A 26,955-nucleotide genomic window follows, 5' to 3' on the forward strand; every position below is an offset into this window, starting at 1 on the left:
GCTTCCATGTAATCAACACTCTACGTTTTAAAGAATATTTTTTAAAGTGAGAAATAAAAGCCATTACAAACACTATAGCTTTATAGTGACAAGGACCTACATTAATTTTTTCTTCAAAGGAACAGAAAGCAATCATTCCATTGCACATCAGAAAGTCTTAGTCGCTACTCAGATTTGATCAAAATTTTAAAGCAGGATGAAAAACAATAGAAAACAGTGGGCTTCTTGAAAAGACCAGGATTATACAACTAATTGGTAGTTTGTAAATAGTACTTACATCAGGCATTGCAGGCTCTGGACCTCCTGTAAGATTTGGAAGGAAAAAACCAGAAATCATTAGAACCACACATACTCACTACTGCAAGACTTGTGTAAATGTGGGAAGACTGAGTTTCAGACTAATTTTCGCTTCCTTAGTAAGCCATGCTTGCATTTTGACCTACTGAACTTACTTGAGGTCAGAATTCATTAGGTGCTTTTAACTAATGTGCGCATTTAAAAGCTTTACATGCTTGCAAGTGCCATCAGCAATTGCTTGAATTAGCAGTACATTTCCCACTGTGGCAATACAGAGGTTCTTCGCTACACCTCTCCTATTATTACTGTGAAATCCAACTCTTTAGCATGACCGATACCCAGAATGCTGCTCCAGGGTAGAGCAGCCACTCACCTACTGCCCTTGACATGAATTAAGAGCAATATGCATCCACAGGCAACTTCTCTACCACAAAATCATATATTTTCTCTTTGCAACTGTTCTCTCTACCTACTCCCAAAAGCACACTTGAATTTGGTGAGCTCGTCACCATTCACCACAAACCTTATGCTATTTGATGGCTATCATGCTTGGTCTTAGCTTGCGCCAAGATGATTATTAAAAAGAGACATATATTACACTAATAAATTAAAAGTTTAGAAAATGCGGAAAAAACCACAAGTTTAAGTATAATCCTTTCCCAAGCATCATCTTTATTTTTGTTGCTAGTGTACTTGACACTTAGCTGTCCAAATTTCAGTTAACAAAATGCAGAAAAGCCAGATGTCCTAACAGTTTTCTGAAGTATGACCACATGAAGTGGAGAAAAGGTCAAAAAAACGAAAAACATCTAATGAGTCACAGACGACTGTTCTATCTACATATGCACAATTTTGTCTCTGTAATCAGATCAGAACAGCCACAGCAACAATAGGACAGACTTGATCTCCTGCAATTGCACCAGGAGATGCTAAAGGGAGGCACAGGCAGCACCTGCCTTTGCTCCCCTTTCCTCTCACCCTTGTAAGCTTATGCTGGCCTGTACAGGTCTAGGAAGAAGCATCTCTCGTATCACTGTAATGCTGAAGTGTCAAAAGTTTAAAATGAACAAAACTGTACTGAGAGTACACTCTAGAAATATGCCCTTCTCCTCCCTCTCAAGCACAAGTGAAATACTTCAAATATTGCTATAAAATTTATTAAAATGAGAACCAAACTTTATAGCCAGCCTTAAAAAAACAAAACAAACCCCCGAAAAACTAAAAACAACTGACAACAAAATACCCCCATATTGCAGATACAATGCAGGAGAAATACTGAAAAGCAAACAGAACCACAAACACAGACTTATGCTGTGGCACTTCACATATCACTTCTGGAAAAAAACAGAAGCCATCACCACTGAAGGCAGAGTCCTGGCTCCACTAGAATCCTTGGCAATATTCTCACTGGACTTCCAGTGGGCCAGAATTTCACTCTTTCAGGCTACAGCAAAACAGCAAGGCATACATAGTCCAAAGACAGCATTAGACATACATTAGTGGAAGTATGCAAGCTGTGACATGCAAAACACCAAAAAGCAACCTACAAAACTAAAATTGAGTGTCTTGGTTTTGGCCTTTGAAAGCTAGCATATTCAATTCAAAATTTATATCGGTCTTCTTGGGATCTTGCAACATCACCACATAGTGGAGAGCCAGCAGCTGCCGTTTTCCACCAATTTAGATGAAAGCACAGAGCTGCAACTCAAGATAAACTCAAATCCAAAGTTAAGTATTTGAACAACAGCTCTGAAATCTGCACTAAGCCTCTGCTGGAATATTCAATGTTATTCTTGTTTTGTAGGTAGTAGTAAACCTGAACAGAGTGTGCTATCCTTCTTTCTCCTACCCAGTGGGAAAAAAAAAAAAAAAGTATGAAAACATAGAAGAGATTTAAATAGCTACAGATAGAAGAGAACACACAAAGACCCATTACCACAAAGGTAGACCCATGAATTGTAAGAATAACCTGATGACCCTGGGGAAAGAAGGGAAATCAATTACGTTGCTTCATCATAACTGCCACAAACAATGCTGAAGAGGTAGAGTACCCAGCACCAGACTCGTTAGGAAGAGTGTGCAGCAGGAACGATTTCATGGAAGTACATGAAATGTTAGCTCTTTGGTTTACCTTGTTCAAAAAATTGTGAGCGTCTTTTTAAGTTTTTCAAAGAAATAGGTTCAGATGCTATTTGAAAAATACAAACAATACGAACAAGTCAATGAGGTGCTGTCTTTTTGTTTTTAAATGACTATCACCACTGGATAAGAAACTTCTGTTAGACCTCTGATTCACAGCAACATCACTTCAGAAAAATAAAAAGCCCCTGAAATGCAAAGGAAATCTAATCTTTCACAACAATAAATACAGTTTTTAGTAGGTTACATCATATACTGATTAGTATTTCATTTTATCACTAACAACGTCCAACTATAACAACAGTACAAGTGTCATACTTGGACTCAGATTCTCCCTGTCTAATTTAAGCCTCCTCAACTGAAATGCCAAATTGGATTGAGGAGCCTAATCAGAATTTAAGGTCATCAGAAAGGCACCTCCAGAGGGCAACTGATCTCTTGGGAGAACTCTTTTATAAATAAATCGCCATGTGCATTCAAGATAAAATGAAATACACAGTTCCCATTTAAGGATTATATTCCATTAGGAAGTACATACACCTGGTTTCTCTCACTGTCATCCAGTAAGCCTATAATTGTTCCTAGCATCGTAAACAATTACTGTTCTTACCAGAATCGCTAATATCGTTCACGAGGAATAAAAGTAAAATAATAATAGTAAAACAACCACTACACCCAAAACCTCACCACTGAAATAGGGGTGTGGGGGGGTGGAAGTTAAATGGTCCTTACATTCTTCCTGGGCAGTGAAATAAATCGATACTCATACTCACTCAGTCTCCACACAATGCCATAGCAACTACAACAAATCGTGTGCGTTCTCCCTCTTTCACCCCTACCGTACAGTAAATTCACAACCACTAATGCAGAGATGGGGGCGAGGGGGGAGGTTGTCACTGCTTTGTTGTCAGTTCTTCAACTGCCCAGCACGTCGTGGAAGCAAACTACACCCAGTTTGGATGCAACAAGATCTCTGCGATACCTGTCTAGCTTTCAGTTCATTAAGGTCTCGCTTTGCCTGCTGTATAAAGCTTGCGATGATTACAGGTTTAGTGTCTGCGCTTGTTGCAAACCCACACAATTAGCAGATGAAAAGCGACAGTGGTTTACCTCTTTGTTCATTAGAGCCAAGATCTCCTTGCATTCCATTTATCAATTTTGTTTCTGTATCCTGAAAGAATAAAAAATAAAGGGCTTAGGCTCATTGGATTTGTGGAAGTTTATCCAATTACACGTCTCCCCTGACAGGAACTGCGTATCATGAAACACTTCAGAACACTTTCTGGAGAAAGATAAAAAGCTACCTAAAACTTCTTGAGCGTATTATATGATAAAATGACTGCAGGCATTAGAGGGGATCAATAACCAGCTGTGAGTTGCTGACTGAAATAAAAACCATTAGTTTGCAAGAAAATGCCACAAGCCGAGATCTTCCTATTTCAGCTCCTTGGCAGGCAAGGTGTTATTTGCAAGTAATTTCAAAGCATGTATACACTTGTTCTTTGGTGCTGCAACTTTCATTTATGCTAATAATGGAGGTAAAAGTCTTTTCTAAAGAATAAGCACTCTATACATTTTAGTTAAAACATAGTCTGCACATATTTTAATACTTAGCAGTGTCCACTCATGAATGGACAGTAGCAAGTCTTTAAAACATCTTATTTACCTTAATATGTACATAGCTATATCTCCATATTTGTAGTATTCTGTATGCTCTTTAAGCAATACAAGTAAAAATAAGACTTCCGAGGTCTTTTCTCCATCCTCCCCCTATCACGATACAATTATTTTTACCTTCTTCCTCCCCTCAAATCCCACAACCCTTCACAAACATACTCACAGAACTTTGAAGGCTGCTGGCGAAATCTCTTTTTGTTGATATGGTGGAAACATTTGAAACGTGTTCTCCAGAAGTTGCATCAATCCATTTATTTTCAGATGTACCTATAATGTTGGTAGCCATACTGGTGAGATTGAGGATTTTATGCCTTACATGTGGCAGGGAAGGCTGGTCTTTGCCCCAATCTTTTTGGTATGTGGAGGACCAAGAAATTAATGTAGACAGTAATGTCAAAGAACAGAACAAGAATTAGTGAAAACACATTAAAATAACACACACAAAAAAACCAAACATAACAGAAGAGGGAGACACACAAATCAGGTGAAATTTGTGAAGACAGGAAAAAGGGCTTTTATGAGCAGACCGCCTTCCCCAAAAATGCAAGTGTTAGTCCTAAGCCAGGTAAAAGTTTACCAGATGTTTTGCAAATATGGACTACAACAGCTCAGTGTTACAGAGCAATTAGTATTCATTGGAAATTATTTAATTAGCATTAGTCAGGATTGAGAAAATTCTTCCAACTTTAGTCACACAAGGTACAATTTGACTCATACACTATCCAGGGAAGTCTCATTTTCATGTCTGTGCTCGTCAGGAAGCACAGAGGGATAAAAAAAAAAAAAGGCAGTCTAAACTAAACTAGCAAAACTGATGAGACAAAGACAAATTATAATCTTCTCTCAGTCTCCATCATTTCTTCCCTCCCACTACCTAAAATTTTTCAATGAGTTCTTCTCTACTAATCTCACTCTTCATTTGTGCTAAGCCCTGTAGAAGTTGTGATTTTTTTTTCTTCCCTGCCCCACTATTCTTTTTCCCCCACTTGCCGGTAACTTATTCTACCTAGCTTCCCACTAAAAGCATGTTTGGTATTTATACTGTGAAAGAAGTCATTGGTCACACTTCCAACTCCGGAAAAACTCTTTCGGGATTTTGAAAGGGTATCCTGATTAAACCTGTGGCAAGTCTAGAAATGCTACAAGGCCTTCAGTCAGGATGGAAACCCTCGCTAGCCATAGTGGGTAGTACCATTCTGGAGAGATTACAGCACCACAATATTTGGGTCAATGGCCAAAAATCACAGCACAGAGGTGTTACATCACCCACAAGCTCATATGCCACCTGAAACACTCTCTGAAGAAAGGAACACAAGATCCTCCTTCTGTGAAGAAAGAGAGCTGCTGATTGAGAAAGAAAGGCTCTAAAAATTACTATCCTCTAGAAACCAGCCCCTCTTTGTTTTTGTGGTATGGCAGGAAAGTAAATGCTATATTCCCTTGTGTGGCAGTTGCACATTCTTTTACCTGTGCATCCTCTCAGAAACTGGCGAGAGCACAAGAGAAAGGTCAGTAGTTCAATGTTTTGTAGACTTGCTTGTCAAGACATTTCTAATGCACGAGTAGTTAAAAAAAGCCAAGTTGTGTTAAAATGCAACAGACACGCTACCAAACTACTTAGCTTAGATACGTATTACTACTGTAAGGGTAATAAGGACTCTCAGCTGTCAGGTACAGCAGAGACAAAGCTTATTTGCCTTACAGAGCATACTGTATCTACCCGACGAAACAACTCACCATTCTTTCCATATCGTCTGACATCCATGAGAAGGTTTCCAGTTTCTAGTGCTCTGCTGATGGCTTCTTCCCACTGACTATAGTCCATACGTGAAACCTTTGTCCCGTTGACAGCAATGATCTCATCATCTACACGCAGCTGACAAAGTGCTGCAGGGCTACCTGCAGAAAACAGAAGAAAAATAAAATTACGTCTCCATTCACAATTATCTTTTTACCATATATGTGATGAGGGGGAAGAATAAATCAATCATTCAAAGAAATGCTTATTGGTGGATATTCAGAAAGTCTTCAAAAAATCAGCTACACTATAATAAACTAAGTCAGTAAACTCTGTATTAAAGTAGTGTTTCAATTTGAAACTTATGAAAACAAAGAACATCAGTCTTTTGGACTTGTAAGTGTTCACATTCTGGCTAGCTCATGTAATAACCAACCTGTGGGCCCACTCTTGCCTTCACTAACTCACCTTTATAATCTGGGATAGTGAGAGAGAGGCAGCACCACAGTGTCTGTAGCCAATGATTAGCTGAATTTCGGCCAATGTTTGGGTAATCCTCTTATTTGCCCCCCCAAAAACCCAGCCTCCACTTTGTTAACTCCAGTAGAAGCTGGCTTTCTTATATTCTTACTTACATTTTCTGGGCTCTACTGACAAGAGCATGCTGCTTTATTGCTTTGTTAAAATAGTTTGTTAGGTCTGAATTGACTGGTAATTAGACTCAAGATATTGCTGCGTGCTGCCCCATTAGACTTCTCTGGATTCTACTTATTTTGTCTATTAAGATTTTGTCTGTTAAGACTTTGAATTCTACTGATACTTTGCAAGACAGGCTGCACTTTATACTCTTTTTCATCTACTATGCATTGGCAGGTGATGTCATCAGCCTAAGAACAGAGAACATACAGGACCAGTTAATAAACTTTTTTCTATTTAAATCAGAAAATGGATGAGCTGAGAAACTCAGACTTCCCTAAGTAAGATTTTATGAATTACATCTGAATGGTTCTTCCATTAACAATTACTCCTTTAGCAGAATAGAAAATGGAAAATTTAAGTGAAAATATAATTAAAGATTGCACAATAAATCCTCATGTTAATGAAGTAAACTAAATTTGAATTACACAATGGAAGCATTTTCCAAAATAAGTAGTGAAATCTACACATCTTATTTAAAATATACCAAAACCAATGCTATATTACATTATCAGAAACAAATGTGGACAAGCATGACAGATGAATTTAGACACCATGTGTTTCATCCTGACTGTCTTCTGACTCACTAGTCAAATGCTGCTATAAGTCTAGATCATTCACTAAGGAATCAGATAGCTTTTAATATCCTGCCACCTAAGGAAGTTAAGAAATTAAGAAATGGTATGCTTCCTAATAGCACATCAAACAGTGATCCACCATAGTTCACTATAAAGCCAATACTATGTTAGAAGAGTATAGCTCCATATTCTATTTTTCTGCAGTCTTCTTAAATTATGGACTAAAAACTGCATTACCAGTTATCAGTAAAATTTTCAAAACACACCAATTACTTTTAAGCAATATTATAGAGGAAAAAGTAGAGTTTTCATTTGGAGGAAGAAAACATGGGCAGATAGATAAACGGGAAAAAATATGCATCACCTTAGAGGCAGGATGTTCTTAAAGAGTTAATGGGTTTTCAAATTATTAATGGAAGGTACTATTAAGGATACTATTGAAGATACTACCACTTAAGTTACTATTTTCAACAACATCATATAACATTTGGAATTGCGTCTGATTTCAAAATCCAAGATCTTTAGAACCATATAGTTTGACCGCATGCAGACTAAACTTCACGCTCATGGTACAGGGAATACTTCAAGCTCAAGGACAGTCATCAGAACTGACAATTTCCTTCTTTTATGTTGTGACAGAACAAGCTCTAGGAACCAAAAAAGGTGGTGTTCAATTTGTTCAAATAATTTGACAGGGATGAGACCCAGCTCCGAGGCAAGAACAATATACCTCAGCTCAGTTTTAGGAAAGGAAGGGAATTTAAGATTGTGTAGTTCCTCCTATAATATCACCAGAAAGACATATCCAGACCATACCCCACCCATACAGACTTGAATGAATAGCAGCAGTCTCTAGATCACACGTGTAGATCTAACACAGCCAGGACAACTTACACCGCTCAATTTGTGGCTCGTAACTCTGCCAGCTGCTCTCCCTCTACAGCCTGTGGATAAAAGGGCTTCTCAAGAGTGCAAACCAGGGTGCTTATATTGGGCTTCTGCTCTGATTCACCTCCAGAGAAGTCTACAGAGACTAGATGGCAACTCAGGTGCCAAAAGTTGTATGGTGCCAATTGCCTTTCTCTGTCCAGTGCCTCCAAGAATATAGTATTTACTGATAATTTCTTTATACCTATATATCCTCTCTACATAGAGAATTTAGTTTACATTACATAAAACAAGTATTGCCAGTTTTCATAAATTTCCCCAAAGGGAGAAGATTTTTCTTTCTAACTACCCCCCAGTGAAAACAAAACTAATCAAATTCACTCATTTTCCATGTGTATTTAGTTATCTCTAACATATCTCCATCTGCTGTTATTACAACAGATAAATACTAGCTCAGTCGTACCAAACAATTAAAACTTGAAGGAAGTGGGTCAAATTTACTTTGTCCTACATGCCTGCAAGTGTTTGATTGCAGACATGTGCACTCCCACATCAACACCATCCCAAAAAATGATTGCAGATAGGGTGGATGAAAGGGAAAGGACTGAAACAATAAAGATTATATGGCAGTGGGGAAGCTGGCAGAACAATGTCTAGATTACATGATTTTAAGGCTTTCTGTTTACCTAATTTTTAGCGTAAAGGTTGAAAATTCCTGTAAAAAATAAGCACTGTCTTCTTTTATATGTAGTAAATGTGCCTCACTGAAATGTGTTACAAGCTTAACTCTTAATAAGCTTTTCAAGAACACTTATAAGCAGTTAATTTTGCTTGCCAAGTAGTTTTCTTAACAATTTTTTACAGAGTCATTTATAAGTAATAAAAAGATAAATGCAGGTTATCACCTGAAGAAAATCATATAGCTACTTAGGATGATAAATATGTCAAGAGAATCAAGAGAAAGTCTTCCTGGAAGTTACTTATGCACTCATGAAAAAGGCGACTGGCAACAGTTGGTATGGATTTGTCAAGCCTAAACCACACTTGATCAACCTGGTGATGAAATGAGTAAATCTGTGGATGACAGGAAAGTAGTAGATGACATCCACTTTATCCTTAATAAGGCTTTTGACATGATCTTCCACAGTATCCTGTTATCAAAGTTGGGACTGTATTGTTCACAGGGCAGAACGACCAGATGGGTGAAAAACTGGCTGGGCTGTCAGGCTCAATGGGTAGTGGTTACCGCTTCGTACTCAGCGTGGAGGCTGGTTACAAGTGGAGCTCCCCAGGGATATATCCTGGGACCTGTCCTCTCTAATACGTTCATCTATAACCAGGAGGAAGTGGTGAAACACACCCTCATCAAGTTTGCAAACCACACCAAGAGGGAGAGGATGGCTGATATGCTGGAGGGCAGGGCTGCCGTTCAGAGCACAAACCTGACATTCAACAAGGACAAATGCAGAGCCCTGCTCCTGGTATGGTCTAACCCCAGTGATGGTACAGGCTGGGGACTGATGGGCTGGAGGAACCCTGGCAGTGGTGGGGTTTTACGAACACCAGCATGACCAGCAGATGGACAGAAGTGACTATCTCATTCACTCAGAGCTTGTTATGCCACATCGACAATACTGTGTCCAGTTTTGGTGTCCCACTTTAAGAGAGATATCAAACTGAGGCAAGTTTCACAGGAGGCCACTGGGATGGTCAGGGCTGGAGAACCTCCCCATGAGCAGAGGCTGAGGGACATGGGCTTGTTCAGCCTGGAGGAGAGAGGCTGGGGGGGGGACGTAACGGCAGTACCCATAACCCCAGTACCTACAGGAAGGTCACTGAGAAGGGAAAGCCTGCTCTTTAATGAAATTCTCGGCAGGAGAACACAGCACAGTGGTTATAAACTGAGATGGTCTCACTGGATATATGGGGAAAAATTCCTGTGAAAGGATAACTATGCATTGCCCAGAGAGGTGCAGCTTCCATCCTTGGAGGGTTTCAAACACACCTGGGTAAGGCCATAGGCAACCTGGTCTGAATTCAGTCTTGACACTTTTTTGAGCAGGGGTTTGCTCTGGGTGATCTTCCAACATCCCTTCCAACCTGAATTATCCTATGACTTATCCCTAAAAGTGTGAAACACAACATTCAGAAGTGCCCAGCTGAAAGCACATCTTACTTTTACAAAGGGCCATCCGCTTCTCTCATCCTCCATTCGTTTAAAGGAAGCTACAGGTATTGAATAAGGACACAACACAAGCCAGTTGTTGAAAAAAAACATTAAACACAGGCTATAAACAAGAATACCAAGATGTAGTCCATGCTCCATTCAATCTTTATACTTTGGCCCTTTTTGTGAGAACAGTAATAAAGCACAACCAAGATAAGAACCATGAGGCCTTCATCTCCTCCTCCTTGCCTTCAGAGTGGGGGATAGAGCCCACGTGGACCTTTGCAAATGACTGGCAGGAACATTCACTACCCTCAGGTTTCTCATTTACAGCTGGCAGTGCAAAGAGACAGTCCTCTGCCTCCAAGTAACAAAATTAAATCAGAAGCCTAGCAGCAGGGAAAGCAAATGGAAAGTTAATATTCACTTTGCATGAAAAATAACAGTTACCATCTAATTATAAGAAGTACCCAGCTATAATGAAAAAAGGTCTAAAAATTGTCTTTGAAATGAAGAAAAAGGACCAAAAAAATCAAAGCTGCTCAGTAAGTGCTGTTAAATCGTATTTTTTTTTTTCTCTCTGGAATGTATAATGAAGGGCTAACTAAATGAGAAGTTTCCAGTTATTTCTCCTTTCTCAGGATGATCTTGTGTTAGCTAGAAGAAAGGGCACAACTAAATATTCTTCAAGTATTACTGGCAACAGGAAAAATCACTGTTCAGAAAACAAGCATTACATATGATTTGCTTGGGTTTTTGTTGTGTTTTGTTGTGGGTTTTTTAATTAAGAAAACAGAGCTTGTTCTTTGCAGAAAACTACTAAAACTTAGAAATAAACTCTATGTATGTTTCTTTTCAAGACAAAAATGTTTGCTATTTGTCAGTATTAAAACACGTGAAAAAAACTGCCCAGGAAATCAATTTACAAGCTGCAACTGCTTAAAAATATTACCACAGAATGGTTTGGGTTGGAAGGGACCTCAAAGATCATCTAGTTCCAACCCCCCTGCCATGGGCAGGGACACCCTCCACTAGACCAGGTTGCCCAAAGCCCCATCCAACCTGGCCTTGAACACTTCCAGGGATGGGGCATCCACAGCTTCTCTGGGCAACCTGTTCCAGTGCCTCGCCACCCTCACAGGGAAGAATTTCTTCCTTATATCTAATCTAAATCGACCCTCCTTCAGCTTAAACCCATTACCCCTAGTCCTGTCACTACACTCCCTGATAAACAGTCCCTCACCAGCTTTCCTGTAGGCCCCTTCAGGTACTGGTAAGCCGCAATTAGATCTCCCTGGAGCCTTCTTTTCTCCAGGCTGAACAATCTCAACTCTCTCAGCCTGTCCTCACAGGAGAGGTGCTCCAGCCCTCTGATCATCCACATGGCCCTCCTCTGGACTCTCTCCAACAGCTCCATGTCTCTCCTGTGCTGGGGCCCCCAGAGCTGGACGCAGTACTCCAGGTGGGGTCTCACAAGAGCAGAGTAGAGGGGCAGGATCACCTCCCTCGACCTGCTGGTCACACCTCTTTTGATGCAGCCCAGGACACGGTTGGCTTTCTGGGCTGCAAGCACACACTGCCGGCTCATGTTGAGCTTCTCATCAATCAATACCCCCAAGTCCTTCTCCTCAGGGCTGCTTTCAATCCATTCCCCGCCCAGCCTATAGTTGTGCTTGGGATTGCGCACCCCTATTAACTGTCTCTAAAATTCCACATGACTTGAGAAAGGTAAAATTGAAATAAAAATACTGACTCCTAACTAAGTTTCCTCTGCATGTGTTTACAAATCATAGAAAGTGAAATCTTTTAAATTTAGCTGAAAGGAAAAATCTGGGTATTAAAAATTTGTATGTGCTCCTTACTACTGTTCTGTAAGGGGCTTGGTGAATGTTTGAGTAATCATGTTTATGCCTTTTCCATGGTTATAGAAATGTCCTTGATTAGGAGAATGCTTTTCAGCATTTCTGAATTCAACCTGTTTTCAAGAGATGAGGATTAACAGAAATACATTAGCAAACTAAATACTGATTTTTCAATTCTCTACCTCATTTTTTAAAATATTTGCAACATTCTTAACAGCAAATGCCTTAATTTAGAAGCCTCTGCAAACCAAATATAAGAACGAAAATTTGTACAGTTAATACACATTTACCTTCTTCAACTGTCTGTACAAAGGCCCCTGAAGAACTCCAATTTGTTGTAAACCCAAAGCTGCGACTGTGGCCAGGTCTCTGGTTTATACTGATTCTCATTTCACTGTACTGTTCCTGAAAAATAAAACATGACACTACAGTATCTGGTATCACAGGAATCTAAATGAGGGAAAGTTTATCCTCTAAATAAGTGAGGCTGCTCACAATACGCACTTTAATCATCTATTAATAGCATCATAGACAAAGGAAACAGCATTGAAGTCAGTTAAGTAACTAACATGGTTCTTATTCAAACTGGTATATTTTCAGTTTAAATTTATATTTTCTCTACACATACACTTACCTGTGTATTTCTCTTATTTTAAATGTTTCCCAACACAATGCAACAAAACGTAGAAATTTGAAGAAACTAAAACCTTAATGGGTCTTCATGGATGGTATTATGCATTTGTGGAACGCTCTGCCTCCTCACAGAGCATCAGTCAAATAGGGATGTGAAACAGCCAGATAACAATTCAACTTGGCTTTTTCCTTGCACATCCTACAGTAGGCATCATCAGTTTTCTTTAGGCTTAATGCTGCAATTAGGTTTACTTGGGTGAACAAACTTCTTTTTAATTTTCTGTGAAATGCTACTAGCTTGCTATGGATTTTGTAATGGAGGCCTTAGATAATAAAACTAATCCCAGAATTATCTAGAATCCAGTTCTTCCATTCCAGTGGACTTCCAAGATGCTTTCAAAATCAGAATGAAAACCCAACATTAGCATTTTAAACTACAGAAATAGTTGATTGAGAAAACATTTTGGAACACCTGCTTTCAATCCCACAATATATTATGAACATGTCTTGCATACATTAACATTTTAATGTGAACTCATCAAAAAACAATTAAAATACCCAAATGCATGCTATTCACTTCATTATCGTGGATCTGATATTGTTATAAAAGGAAAAAAAATATTGTAGACTTTTTCTATCACTGTTAAAATAGATATATTCCAGCAACATGTGCATGGAGGAAACTCCCACACATGTACTAAATTTGGTGTACTAAAAGCACACCTACATTTTAATTGCCTGGTGAATCAGCTTTCCTGAAGGGTGGGATTTATTTTCCTTAACTTCAAATATTTAGAAGTCTAGGTACCTAAGCCAATTCCCCAAAGCTCCTGTGCTAGTAGGATGCAACAGGCAGCTGCAGGGAGCACTGTAAGGATACGTAGTTAGCCAGACTTGGAGCAGGACGCAGCCAGAAGAGGCTTTAGCAGTACCCAAGTGCTGGGTGCAGAAGACAACAACATTGCAAGGCAACATCCTGAGGTTTCGCCTCGTGTTACAGGAACGTTCCTGGCAAAACACTCCCCATTACAGCCCAGGGTAGAAATTAAGTCCTGTATTCCAAGCACAGCTACTAGCTTGCAAATGCTCCCATGCAATCCAAGTCCTTAGGCGAGTAACAGTACATTAAAAGTGAATCTACTAATTCAGGTTAGCACACTGGGCTAGAGCATGTATTAAGCTTTTGAATTTGATTGTTTTCCTGGAAATTACTGCTGTTATTTTTATTTCCACCATCCCAACCCGGCTCTTCTTCAAACCTACCTCTTCTCTCTCACAGGAGTAATGCAACTTTGTACACTGAACTTCATCATTTGGACAGGTCGTCGCCAAAACACTTAGTACTCTACAAACCTGGTGTTATTGCCCTGATGACTAGTGAACTATATCAATCTCAACTCTGGCAATGATTTACAAACCTGTCAAATGAGACTTGCATTCCTTAAGTTATAGCTTGTTTGAGACACAATACAAGCTTTTTTTTTTTAATATTTATTTAAAAAAACCCACATTACTCATTTGCAGGAAGGACAATTTATAATCTTGTGACTAATAACAGAGAAAAAAAATAGACTTAGTACATTTTATTCTTGTTCGGCTTGCTTAAAGTGATATAAAAATCCCATATCTAATCTATGTTGTCACTGATTAGAACAGCAGTTCTTCTGCCTGTTTTTTGCTACAACACAGAAAAAAAAATAATCATGATCTCTTTCCTTATACAACAATCACAGTTTCAAAAAATTATGATCATTTCATTGCAATGGCCAAGGGGTATCAGGAGTATTAAACTGAAATGTGTTCCTCTTCCACAAGTGATTAGGAAGAAGAATGGTTCAAAGTGACTGAATTTGTACAAAGCTGGTGTGGGAAGCGATTTCATCAATCATCATCCAAGGTCTTATGATCCTCACCCAAGCAACCGGCACAATTAACTTTTACAGCAGCATCAGGAATGCAAAAAACTCATCTCTAAACCGTCAAGGGGTATGAACCATATCATTAGGTATTACAGAAAGGTACCGACACTTAAAGTTATTGCTGGTAATTTTTTACATGCAAAACGTGTTCTTTTGGAGGAAACAGCACTTGAAGATACATATTCCAAAAAAACCACTGAAAGACCCAACTCCTAGATAAGCTCATACACACAGAGATGGTGATTTGCTTTAAAATTCATTAATGTGAACTTAATTAGATTAATTTCAAGTAAATAGCTATTTAAAAAAAGGGTGGGGGCTCAAGCCACAACAGATGGAAAAAAGGATACTAATGTTTAAGGCTGACCTCTGAAAAGCTGATCTTTATTTTCCACCACCAGTTTAAAAGTGCAAATGAATGCCACAGCAGCTCAGATCATTCATCTAACTGACATACTTGATTGTGCTCACAATGTGCTAATTTGGAGAACAACAAAAACTCTGCAAGCATCAATGTTTGGAATAACTATTTTGAATTACAGTGAGAAATAAAATTAAGCACAGGACATATAAAGAGTAGGGAAAATGCAGCAAAACCCCCAATTATTTTCTTTCCAAATATTCTCTTTCCCCCAAATTAAAGGAAATAGTAGATTTCTGAGCTGTTTTCTTACTACCAAAAAATATTCGTATTAGATGTAATTTTATTTATTTTTTCTTTTACTCTGCTGTAGCATTCAGTTACACTAAGTAATCACATTTTTTCCACACTTACCTGGGATTTTGAATCCTCAGGCTCTGGCAGACTCACATTTTCTGCAGAAGATGCAAGTGAAAGAGAATCAGGAGGAGAGCAATATTCTGGTTTAACAATACTGCTTCCAGCATCTTGGTCTTGGGATTTTACAGGTAATGCCAAACTAGGAGGAGGTGTTGACTGAACACCTTCTTTTTCCTCCTTCTCCTCCTCCTCACCTCTGCTTCTGAATGCACTAGCGGAGAGAGGGTGTGCAGAGTCTGGTTGTGAAAATGAACTGCTAGTGAACAAAGTTTGAGTTCTTCTAGCTTTTTCTACTTCTCCGTTGTATTTCTGGGTATCATCCATCTAGGACAAAAATGAGTTTGGTAAATATGTGCTTTAAAAAAAAAATCCCTAATCTTTCAGCAGTCTAAATATTTAACAAAAAACCTCTTCCTTTAATGCAAATTCTGGTTACTGTACTCATTACTAATCACTCCCTTCTTTGAAATGCAACATATTTTTTTCTCTTGAAGTGCTTGCAGAATAAATAGTTTAGAACAGACTAATAGTGGAACTGAAGAATAAACTTGTTAAAATCATCTGCTTATCATCATTTGCGTTCTTACCATTTTTTAAATTGGGACAAATAGGGATTTAGGAGAAAGCTATGAAAATCAATGTAGTAATTGGGCAGAGGGGGGAGAATAAACTTCTGTGTTTCAGAGCAGGCAAATTTTAGGCTACCATAAAATTTCAATTTCAACAAAATCAGCAGAGCAGAGGAAACTTGTATCACCTGAAAAATTGTCTTTAACAATTATGTTAACTTAGCTTCAGACAATTAGATCTGACAAAGGCAGGTTTTTTTTGACAAAGAACACTAAGGAGACTTACTACAAATAATAAATAAATTTGGTAGCATCATCTTTTTATCAGCCTTATTTCCAGGACTGTCTGTAACTACAGAAACATGAGTAAACATCCAAAGCCATGACAGAATTGCCTGCTCGATTAACACAGCCTTCATCAAACAGCAGACATTTTTTAAAAAAACCAAAGAATGTTAAAACCCTACTGTTCCCCCCGCAACTATCCAAGACCCCAACATTTACAAACTTTGGGAACAAAGCGGAATTTTACCGTGAACGACCGTGGAAGTGACGAGATTCCTCTTGAGTGGACACCAAAAGGTCTTGGTGTAACCACAGACGTTAACCTAGAGGTATCAGTTTTCTGGTAACTTCTCGGGAGAGGAGCTGAAACCTGAGCTGACCCAGTTTGAGTGTTCACCGAGTAGCGGGTAGACAAAAGAGCCGAGCTCTGCTCCTCTGCCAGGCTCTTTGGCGGAGCGGGAGCTTCATCAGCAGCCGAGCTCTCCGGCAGGTTCTCCTTGCGTGGTTGTGCGGCATATGCACTTTTGCTGTCCTTACTGCTGTAGGAGGTATCTTCTTCCAAAAGGTAATCTTTAGCTGCTGACCGCGGGGAAGGTGCTTTTTCTTCACTAAACACGTCGTCATTCAGTGAGTACGTCCACCTGCGTTCATGCTTTTGCTGCCTGTAGGAGTCTTGATCTCTGTCCTCCCTATGGGGACACAATGCGTTAAAATACCCGAGTGACCTGGCAAGCAGGCGGGGCCTAACTCTTTCGACTACTGAATGTTCAAGGCAGAACATAAAGTGAGAAACATATCTACAGTAAATGAAAATGAATGGCATCATTTTAAAATACTAGTATTTTAATATATTTTTGTATCTACCTTCCCCCTCCTCCCCATTTCAACACTCCCATAGCACTCAGACATACTACCGTCACATTATCAGGTTGCCATCATGACAGACATCTTTTTGCCAAGAAAATGTTATAGCTATTCAAGTTACATATCCTCAGAAATTCAGATTTTATTGAGGAAAGAATGGGAAGAAGGTAGTCCCCACAACACTGCCTGAACTGCGTAGCTCTGCTGATGCCTCTGCTCTATGAAAATGCTATACTGAACTTTAAATAACAAAATAAGTTGGTGGTGTCCTGAAGTTCAGATTATTTTTTTTTCTGCTATTCAGTTCTTTGTCATAAGGGAACGACCACCACAGAGATAATCTTTATGACATCATTTTTAAGATTCTGACGATACTGGACATTCAATACAATTAGTATCCATATTTTTATTTAAAAGATTTTTTTTTTTTATCCTCACAAATAAGTAAGAAAAATACAGAAATTCAAAACATTCTGTCTTAAAACCTATTTAAATTTCTTTTATGAAAACATGCCACATACATATTTCCTTCATCTCAGTCATACATGTATTTAAAAAAAAATAAATTACTGTCACCAGTAGAAATGGTACTGTGCTACTCAGTTTACCACTTTTTACTCTTTGGAGAGAATCTTGTTCTGTTAACATCCAGATGAACAACTGGGGATAGACAGAAAACCAAGTAGAAGTTTACAGCTCTGTGATATACATTAAAATTCTGGCTGTATTTATCCACAGTGGCACAGCAAATGCAGCGGTAGAGCAAAGAGAAATAGTTAAGCTGATCCAAGAATAAAAAAAGGCAATTATCCAGTTCAACGCTATTGTTTTAACCTCTCTAAAGTGGATGCAAATACTGACTTCTCAATACACTTATTTATGGATAGAAGAGTAAAACATCATTTATAGAGCAAAACTGTTTAACATTCTGTGAAAACAATGCATTAGCAGACCATATTCTGCCCTTCAATTGCCTAGATTTCTACACTATAATTTGCTACCAAAATTGTTGAGATCTCTGCAGAATCAATTGCAACTTGCCAGTAAAAGCTGCTCAAGAATTCAAGGGAATAAAAATGCTCAGATTTAAGTTCTTCAACCTAATACTCCCATTAGGGTCATTACCTCTCCTGCTGCATTTCTTTCAGTGACTTGGTACTCCTTTCAGACACCTCAGACGCTCTCCTTTCTATTTCTTCTCTCTCTTCCTTTTTCTTTTGCAATTCGGAAGTGAAGCTCTTTCTACGATTCTTCCATTTTGCTAGATCCTGTAAGAATAACATGAATGGACACAATCAGATTTTCTCAAGACCTCCTAAGTCTACAGAGGCATCCCATCACGTGCTACCTAATGCCCTGGTTTTATTTGCACGTCTGCATCACTTTTGCACATCTGCTGCCACATTTTCATGCACCTTCCCTCTAAATGATAAAGGGGTTCTTATATTTCAGTTAGGGTTACAGGCTCACTGCCTGTTAAAGTTAACAATTGTAATTACTGGACTACAAGTGGAAAAGTACACGTTTCACTCTTTTTTTACCCACCTTTAACATTTTCAATTTTATTCTAGAATACTTCACCCAATGACACATAGTTGAAAATGAATGGAAATGCCATCTGTATTTCTTTGTTGTAGACTTTGGAGTTTGGGATACTGCTGTGGTTTGTTTTGTTTTCCAAATCACTACTATGTTAGACTGATACATTAGCTTGAGAATAAACACGCCTTACATTCTAAATTGAAAACATATACTTCTATATTTTCTTCATTTCTGTAAAACCACAATATAAACTGGCAATATTCTCCATGAAACACCAGAGCTAAGAGAAGTACTCAATATTAGAACTGAGATGGCTGAGATACACTAAACAAACAACTATGAACTTCTTGCTCGGTGCTCTGTTCTTAATTTCAGCTTCTTATTGGTAATTATTGTCAAGCAGAGATTTTAATAAAAACCAAAAAGGTCTTCAGATAATCTTATGATGCTGTGCAAAGCTACCACATGAGTTTACAAGTTGGATTTAAAACAGAATTACTGGGAGATAGGAGCCTGAAGAATTTGCACAAGGAAATATTATTTCCTTCCCTTCTCCCAAAGGATAAAATACTCAGACATTCCAATCTTTTCATTAAAAAAAAAGGATTCACAAGTTTCAGATAACACATGAAACTGTGCCCTAACTTTTCTTTATGCCCACAGCAATCAAGCCTGAAAGCTTTATTACAATACATACAAGTATCATCCTGAAGCATTAATCAAGATACTTATGAAGATATTTAAAATAATTTCAGTTCTGCATTAGACAGACACCACCAAAACCACCAGCAGTTGCATGAGACAGATCGTTTTAGAAGACAGCCCCATAAATTACTGCACAAATGCCAAAGCCTGTTTTCTAGGGACACTGAAGGTAGGTGGCACCCAGCCCTTCAGTGGGACACGTGAGGAGACGTGAAAAGGAATACTTGCTTCTTGCCACTTTAGATCTTGTTCTTGTAACTGTTCTTTTATCCTTTGTAGCTCTTCATAACGGATTTTGCGCAATGACTGCAGCTCCTCTGCGCTGACATCGTTCAAAGATTTGCTCCTAGAAAGAAAAAGAGTACTCGGCTTTATCACATCTTTGCCATCATTTATGCAAGTGAAACCTGAGAGAGAGAGAGATTTGTATTAGTACAACTGAGCACTCTTGAGTGTTATTTCAAATAGAGCAGGAAACACACGGGCAGCTGAACGAACAAGGCTGGGACGAGCTCTAGTGCCAGCACTCAAGTCAGTAGTTGCATATTTGAGCAAATAAAATCAGGTTAAGGGAATAAGCAGCTCTGTAGCAGCTCCATGCTCATCACTCACACTGAGCTCCTGTACCCGACTGCTACTTCTGTTTAAACTTGCCACTCTCTTTATTAACCTTGCTCCTTTGACCTAAAAGGCATCCCCCCTCCTTGAGTCTAAATTCCCATCCTTTCACTTCTTCTCTCCAGTAACAGTCCCAGAATCACCTCCCATTCTTTTCTTCCTTAGGCTAATCATAAAATCAAGTCGGTTATTGATGCACATTTCTAAAAGATAGGAGTCATTCACTGCTAAATGCTCAGTTCGTGCATGTCATGGGCCCCGCTAGCCTACGTTATTCCTCCCCAAGCCTCCCTGGCGCTTTCCATCCAAGTCAGGATGGCTAACACAGCCATCTTCTCACTAGTTTCTTCAACATGGCTACAAGTTTCCCCCATGAATTCCTACTCACTAGTTCCCTTTAATCTAAATTCCTCAAAGCTCACATTTCTCTCCTATTCTTTCACACTGCAGCGATAAACATAACAGGACTTTTAATTTAGGTGTAGGAGAAGAGTCTTCCTCAGAGCTGACCACAAGCCTCTGAGACACCAAGCAAAATGCAGGTGTTTCATCATAAGCCGTAATATAAAAGGAAAGCTAGGCTTCTGGGGTTTATTTTTATTTTTTCAAAAATACTTTTGTTTGTATTTATCCAAACAAAATCTGAATGAAGGAGGGGTATAACAAAGTTATAACAGGACTTGAAAACGTGGCACTTCTGTGATACAATGGAAAATCAGGGTAAAATTAAAACTGATTTAGCGCAGGGCCTTGCTCTAATCTCTTACATACCAAGAGAGCTCTGAACTAACCACCCAGACTCTCTCTTCCTCCCAAGAGGCCCAACTCACTTGTTGAGAACATAAGACTTTGGCCTCTAGAAATAAAGGCTAGGGCATTAACTCATTATACCTGTTTGCCTGGCTATTTTCTGAATGGGAAAAATGCAAAATTTAGCAAAAGTCTCCTGGTCACTATTGCAGGAACTCTTTTCTTGTACAGTTCCTTACTTGGAGGTTTTTTTTGTGGTTAAGTTATATCACATGTAGAAATGGTTTTTATGTACTTACTGTACATAAGTAGCAAAATTGTTCCAGATGAGTTCAAGAAAACTTATATGACTAGTTGTGGCGGGTTTCCTTTTCTTTCTCTTGAGTTTCTATATCTGACTGCAACAAAACAGGAAAATCTAGACCTAAATACAACATACCCTAATTAAGGGTATATTCATATTTTCATACCAAGGAACAGGCTGTTAGTTTCTATTCTAGTCTTAACTTCAAAATCTACCCAGTGACTTGAGCCTTCTGAGTCTCCCTCCCCTAACATCTAACTTCTGCTGAAACATTTCTTGCTTCTTGTGTAAGTGTGTAGTTATTTACCAGGTTTTGCCTCAGGGTAAAAATAAATAAGTAAATAAATAAATGTACATAAAAAAAAAAATTAAACACCATGCATAACCAAATACTTAACATGCCATCACACAGTAAGTGGAAAAATATTTCTCTTTGAGCCACAGTACATTGCAAACAACGCCCAAGTTCGCATGGCACTAACCAATACGTTTACCACTGAGGATTCAATAACCTGGAGTATATAAAATACCCACAGAACTTTCACCAATCCCATGATAAATACCGTGTCGTTAATTATTTTCAGATTCTAGCTGTACAGTTTTCGAAATAAAATATTTACTAATCTTCCTTTAAAATTCTGAATGTTTTAAAGCCTAATTTAAATACAGAACACCAAGTACTTCACTTCAGCAGGAATAAAATATTAGAGCTGACTTTCAAAGTGCCTGATAACCATAACTCGGATACCCTAGACGCCAGAGAGAACTTTTGCCAGACACATAGCTTTTAGTCTCTTACATTCGTTACATGAATTGCCCAAGCACAGAACAACAAAGCGGCATGCACAAGTTGTTTTCAGCACGAGTTTTTAGCTACCGTGCATGCATGAAAATTTAAAGAGGCAAAAATAGCATTATGATCTTTCAAGCTTTTATAAAACTTACCCTTGCTCATCAGAAAGCTTTTGAAACAGTCTGAGAAATCAGAAACCAAAAAAAAAGAGAAAAGATTCAGTGTCTTGATATACATAACATTAAGACCACCAGTACACCAGCACTCTTAACTAAGTGAGGGGGAAACTGAAAGCCTGAGGACCAGCCAGCATGGAACAGCACATCGGAGCTCTGACACTAGTCAAAAACCACATCAGGACTTGCATGACATATAAGTCGGGCAGAAAACTGACAGAACAAAAACGCCTGCGCGTTTCCAACGCTTCCGATTTAGCAATACTGCACGAATAGAGCCTTGTACTAATTCTGCACCACGAACAGCATGATGCTCAAAAGATCCTCATTTCAAGAAACGAAAATTAATGCCAACTTCAGTTCCAACAAGAAGTCTGGCTTACCGAGGCTGTTTTCTTGTTCAACCACTTCTGATACTAAATGAAAGTAATACCTGGAATGGCTAAGAATAAAAAGCCCTATATAGAAGTTTAGCATAATAAGTGGAAAACCAAATTAATCCAGTGTGATTCAAGAGGATTTTTAGTATTCTTGAATATGAGTATTTTATTCTATTGAATGAATTCTTAAAATGTGAACTATTTTCAAGCACTTTAGAAATATTCCTCAGTGAAGCTCACACTTTGTTAACAGTATTAAGCTTAAAAATCAAATGCAGCAACATCAAAGTATCAACTGGAACATGGAAGTGTCTTAGTCACAGAGTAATGATGCACAGCAGGGAGAACTGCAACTTGCAATGCCGTATTTTCAGAGCTAAGGAAACACTCAAAACCCCACTCTCCCACAGTAAGTACAAAATCCAAAGGAGAGCTAGGAAGTAGTTAAAAACAGTATTCAGTCAGAGAAGAGAAATTTTGAGTATACCAAGAAAGGATTAGGGGAAAGTACTAATCAGGATTGCATGAAAGCAAGGGGAAAATACTGGCAGAATAAAATATGTCACAGTGGAATTTAATATCACATGGACACACATCTTGCATGTACCATGACTTTAGGTGGGCAAAACAACACTGATTTTTTTTTCACCTCATGTGATCATCTCAAAACTGTGGCAGGACAGTTTACAAGCATTTTCAAACTTAGGTACAAGCAAGAATATCAGAATGCCCATTTCCAGAATCTGTCGTTAAAGCATTCATGTATTTCAGAAATGTTTTTACCAATTATATTGGGGGGAAAAAAGAAAATATTTCTAGCCTCCACAGTCTTTTGAATAATCACAATTCTGTTCAACCATCAAAAGAAATTTATGCAGAACTTTGAGCCTGAAGGAATGATAATATATTTTCTCTAAAATAGCAGCCTAAAACTAGAAAGCACTGTAATTTTTTTGTTGAAAATATGGTATTGCAGTCATGAGCTTCTATTCAAAGCAAATAAAAAGCTTCTCCAGGGCGCCACGAACAAATAGCAGATTGGCACTCTACAAATGGTTCAGCACAAGACGATGCTTTTCTGAACGGAAAGGGTTCAACTGCACTCAAGCGCAATCCGTACAGGACACAACCTGACCTCTCCACCATCTGCCGTTTCTTGTGTCTAACTTTGCTGGCCTCCCTGATCGCTTCCCACTTCTTCCAGTCTTCTTCACTGCACGGACCCGGGATGAAATTTACTGGCTGGACGTTGCTTCCCACCTTCCAAGATTCAATCTTGCGGGTCAGCATATCATCCTTCTTATGGCGGGAAGATGGTGACAGCACTCTGCCGTTGCTCTTTCTTTCCTCTGGGGTTGTGTTTTTTTCAAGTAAACATAGAAATTTGGACCGGATCTCCTCCGGAAGACTCCACGGATCAGGAAAGAGTGCCGGGTGATACTTGTCTGGAGCACCCGATAAAGGCACCTCTTTCTTCTGAGAGAGGATTTTACGGAAAATCATGTCATCCTTTTCCAAATCTGGAATCACAGGTTGGCCCTCTCTGGGTTGCAGAATTATCTCACCCTCTAGAGGAGGCTCCTGCTCAGAGAATTTTTTTAAATACCGGGGGTCTTGGAGAACAACTTGATTCACATGGAAAGCCCCAGTTTTCCGAACGAACAAATCATCGTTTTCTAAATCTGGATAGAGATATCCATTTTCTGCGTCTCCTTGCTTGCATCCTGGTACAAAGGAAATATTCTTTCTACATTTTATGAGCCTAGGGCCAGAAGTAGGATCAATTTTGGTCTTAGTTTCAGAAGACAAGTAGTCAGAGTATTTTTGCAGGGCCTGAAGTAACGAAAACTGACTGAAGCATATAAAACAAAAGGAGGGAAGTAAAAATATCATTAACTAGCAAGAAACAAGCCGATCACAATGTATTGTGATATACATTTGGTTTAGACTTGCAGTATCCCGAGCAATACGATTACACCACTTGGCATTCACCATTGCTAACCACAGCACGGCACACATCAACCAACAGAAAGGGATCACGGCATACTAACCTGCTCAGAAACAGCACGCTTACATGCTCACACACAAAGCCAGTAACCCTATGCAGCACAGTATACTTTTGCATTTACGTGTTTCAGACGACCAGCAACTTACAGCTACATTTAAAAAAGAAAAAAAAAGCAACAAAAAGCTCCAACAAAATAGTAATAACCAAAAAAGCATGACATCACAGGACGTGGTTTAATTTCATTTATCTGTTGCATATCCAGCCATTTCTTTTTGATGCAGCAAGAGTACAGCTCATGCACCAATATCAACCTGGATTGATCAGAAGCCTCCAAGATTTTTCCTTCTGCAATCTGTGACAACGAGCTTCCCACATATTCAGCAGTTGGCTTATAGTTCTGATCCCTTCTGCAACTGCTGTTCCAGTCAAAACTTGGTCTTGGTTGATTAGCAACAATGGCAGAGCTTTGTTTGTAAGCAAATTCCTCATCTTCGGAATCAGATTTCCTTCTACTGTGCAGCAGCACAAAGAATGAGCAGAGGGAAAGAAAGAAAAAAAGCACGAAGTGTACTCATGAAGTAAAATGCACAGTGGCAACAGTGTAATGAAAATATTATTTCAATTATTTTCTTAAAAAAAAAAAGAAAAGAAAAAAACACATATCCTGCTGCTACACTGGCAATAAAAATGAAAAATAAAAATAAAGTCATACAACTACACTTTATTTATACGTTTTGCACACAGAAGAGAAACAGGGGCATGCATGAAAACGCACCTGAACCCTTGAATCTCTCTATACCAGGGTTTGAAAGAGGATTTCCTGATTTTTTTCCATAGCAATTCTTCTTCTGGAGTCCAAAACTTAGGAAGAAATTTGTCAAAAGCAACAACTGTATTTGCCGCTGAAGAACTTAGCTTGCGAAAATAGAGATCATCCTTTTCAATGTTTGGGATGCCTATTTCTTCTTCCTCGTCCTCATCAAAATACCCAGATAATTCAGAAGGAATGTTAACTCTCGGTTTGTTTTCCTCTTTAGTATCCAACTGCCTCTGCCTCCTCTGGTTACTGTTTAAAATACCCAATCAGTTAAGATATTTTTAGGAGCAACTTGACATAAAGAATGCAAAAAGACATGCTTTTTGGCTCAGGAGTTCAGCCTCGTGAATGAAGCAAATTAGTTCTCAATTCCATCACTGCAGCACCAGAAATAATAAAATATATTAAAAAAAAAAAAAGTTAAATGGTTATATCAATATCCTATTGCCTCCAACAAAAATAGGAAGTTTGACAGAAAAGGCATAACAAATTATCAGCTGTGTTAAAATGCCGATTAGAAGGCTAACTTTATGGAGTTATTTATGGACTGCAATTTAGGTAATACAATAGTTACTGGATCTTGGATTAGTATCTCTGACCTCAGTGGTTCAAGCATTGTAGCTAGTGGACCAGCTGGATAACTTTCTTGTGAGCAAGATTTAGGAGAGTCATTGCGCAACACAAAATGATGTCCAGGTGCAGCAGAGCTTACAGGGCTCTTTTTGACTAGAAATCTACGTTTTGCTAAGTCATCCATAACCACGTCGGGTAGCCTTCTTTCATCTTCTGAATCAGAGCCACTGTCATACTCATAGATCATCTGGAGGGAAGCTGGATTTGTGAGCTCACGCTCTGCTCTGTTATTTTGGCAGGAAGCTACGAGATTCCTTTCACGTCCACTGAGGTTGACCAAAACAGGAACAGAATGAAGATAGTGAAGTCACGAAGGCAATTATGAAACCCAAGAACTGCCCACTAATCTCATCTGTATGCACCAAGAAGCCGGACAACTGAAATTCACCACCATATTTTGGAAGGCTTTAATGAGAAACTAAACCCGTAGGTCTATTTCTCGTGAACTTGCATTTAAGATCATTTAAATCCCCTCTATCCAGAGTCTGACCAGCCTCAAAACATTATTCCAACACAAGAAAACTAGTTATATGGAACAAAGTAAAAACAAAACAAAAAACTAACCACACCAAAACATCTTCCCCTTAAAATATGTAAACTCAAATACTTTACTTTGTATTGCAACAACAGCAGCTTTTCTTTAACTAAGAAAGAAATTACTTATTTAAAAAGTCCTAAATCAAAGTCCGCGTTACTAAGACCACACACCAGTACCTTGAAAATGTTGCATCTGACTCGGTGAAGACGGGACTTGCCCAGCTCCTCCTGTTGTCCTCATTCTTCTCTGTCCTCTTCTTCCTTAAGGGCGCCGGCACATAAGCCGTCTGCTTGTTTTTGTTGGGTAAGAAGCGATTGAAGTCAGCGGTAGGTTTCGGTTCAATCACAGAAATCCTACGGTAAGACCTGTCATCTTTATGGGAGTCATGCATTTTGAAAGGCAGTTCCGAGTCTGTGTCACTGTCACAATCTTAGAAGAAAGGGGAGAAAAGGGAAGGCACAAACATTATTCTCTATACACAAGCTTCTAGTCAGAACTTGCACCAAAACTTTCTAAAATCAATTTAACTCCATGTTTGGGATGTTTTGGCTGCAAATTTGCTGAGCTACTGACAGGACAGTAGGAGAGATGTTTTTAG

The 26,955-nt window shown here is 38.8% G+C and overlaps 1 protein-coding gene across 15 annotated transcripts in view; it reads right to left on the reverse strand.

Annotated features, from left to right (window-relative positions):
• The window catches only part of LMO7 (LIM domain 7), a 134,937-nt gene that overhangs the window by 17,458 nt on the left and 90,524 nt on the right, over positions 1-26,955 (reverse strand). For 2 of the 15 annotated variants that reach the window (XM_075741668.1, XM_075741667.1), the window contains exons 8-18: positions 26,534-26,786; positions 19,569-19,686; positions 18,219-18,361; positions 16,477-16,918; positions 15,370-15,699; positions 12,333-12,447; positions 5,851-6,012; positions 4,277-4,461; positions 3,547-3,607; positions 2,429-2,485; positions 278-303 (exon numbers count right to left, since the gene is read on the reverse strand). In XM_075741668.1, the coding sequence (XP_075597783.1) occupies positions 278-303; positions 2,429-2,485; positions 3,547-3,607; positions 4,277-4,461; positions 5,851-6,012; positions 12,333-12,447; positions 15,370-15,699; positions 16,477-16,918; positions 18,219-18,361; positions 19,569-19,686; positions 26,534-26,786 (1,892 nt within the window). Of the gene's footprint in view, positions 1-277; positions 304-2,233; positions 2,276-2,428; positions 2,486-3,546; positions 3,608-4,276; positions 4,462-5,850; positions 6,013-12,332; positions 12,448-15,369; positions 15,700-16,476; positions 16,919-18,218; positions 18,362-19,568; positions 19,687-21,957; positions 21,988-23,496; positions 24,214-24,680; positions 24,882-25,144; positions 25,436-25,785; positions 26,086-26,533; positions 26,787-26,955 lie in introns of all 15 variants that reach the window. The other 13 variants (XM_075741672.1, XM_075741671.1, XM_075741660.1 and 10 more) reach the window with 12 other exon arrangements.

Source organism: Balearica regulorum, chromosome 1 (assembly GCF_011004875.1).
Source record: "Balearica regulorum gibbericeps isolate bBalReg1 chromosome 1, bBalReg1.pri, whole genome shotgun sequence".
Lineage (NCBI taxonomy): Eukaryota > Metazoa > Chordata > Aves > Gruiformes > Gruidae > Balearica > Balearica regulorum.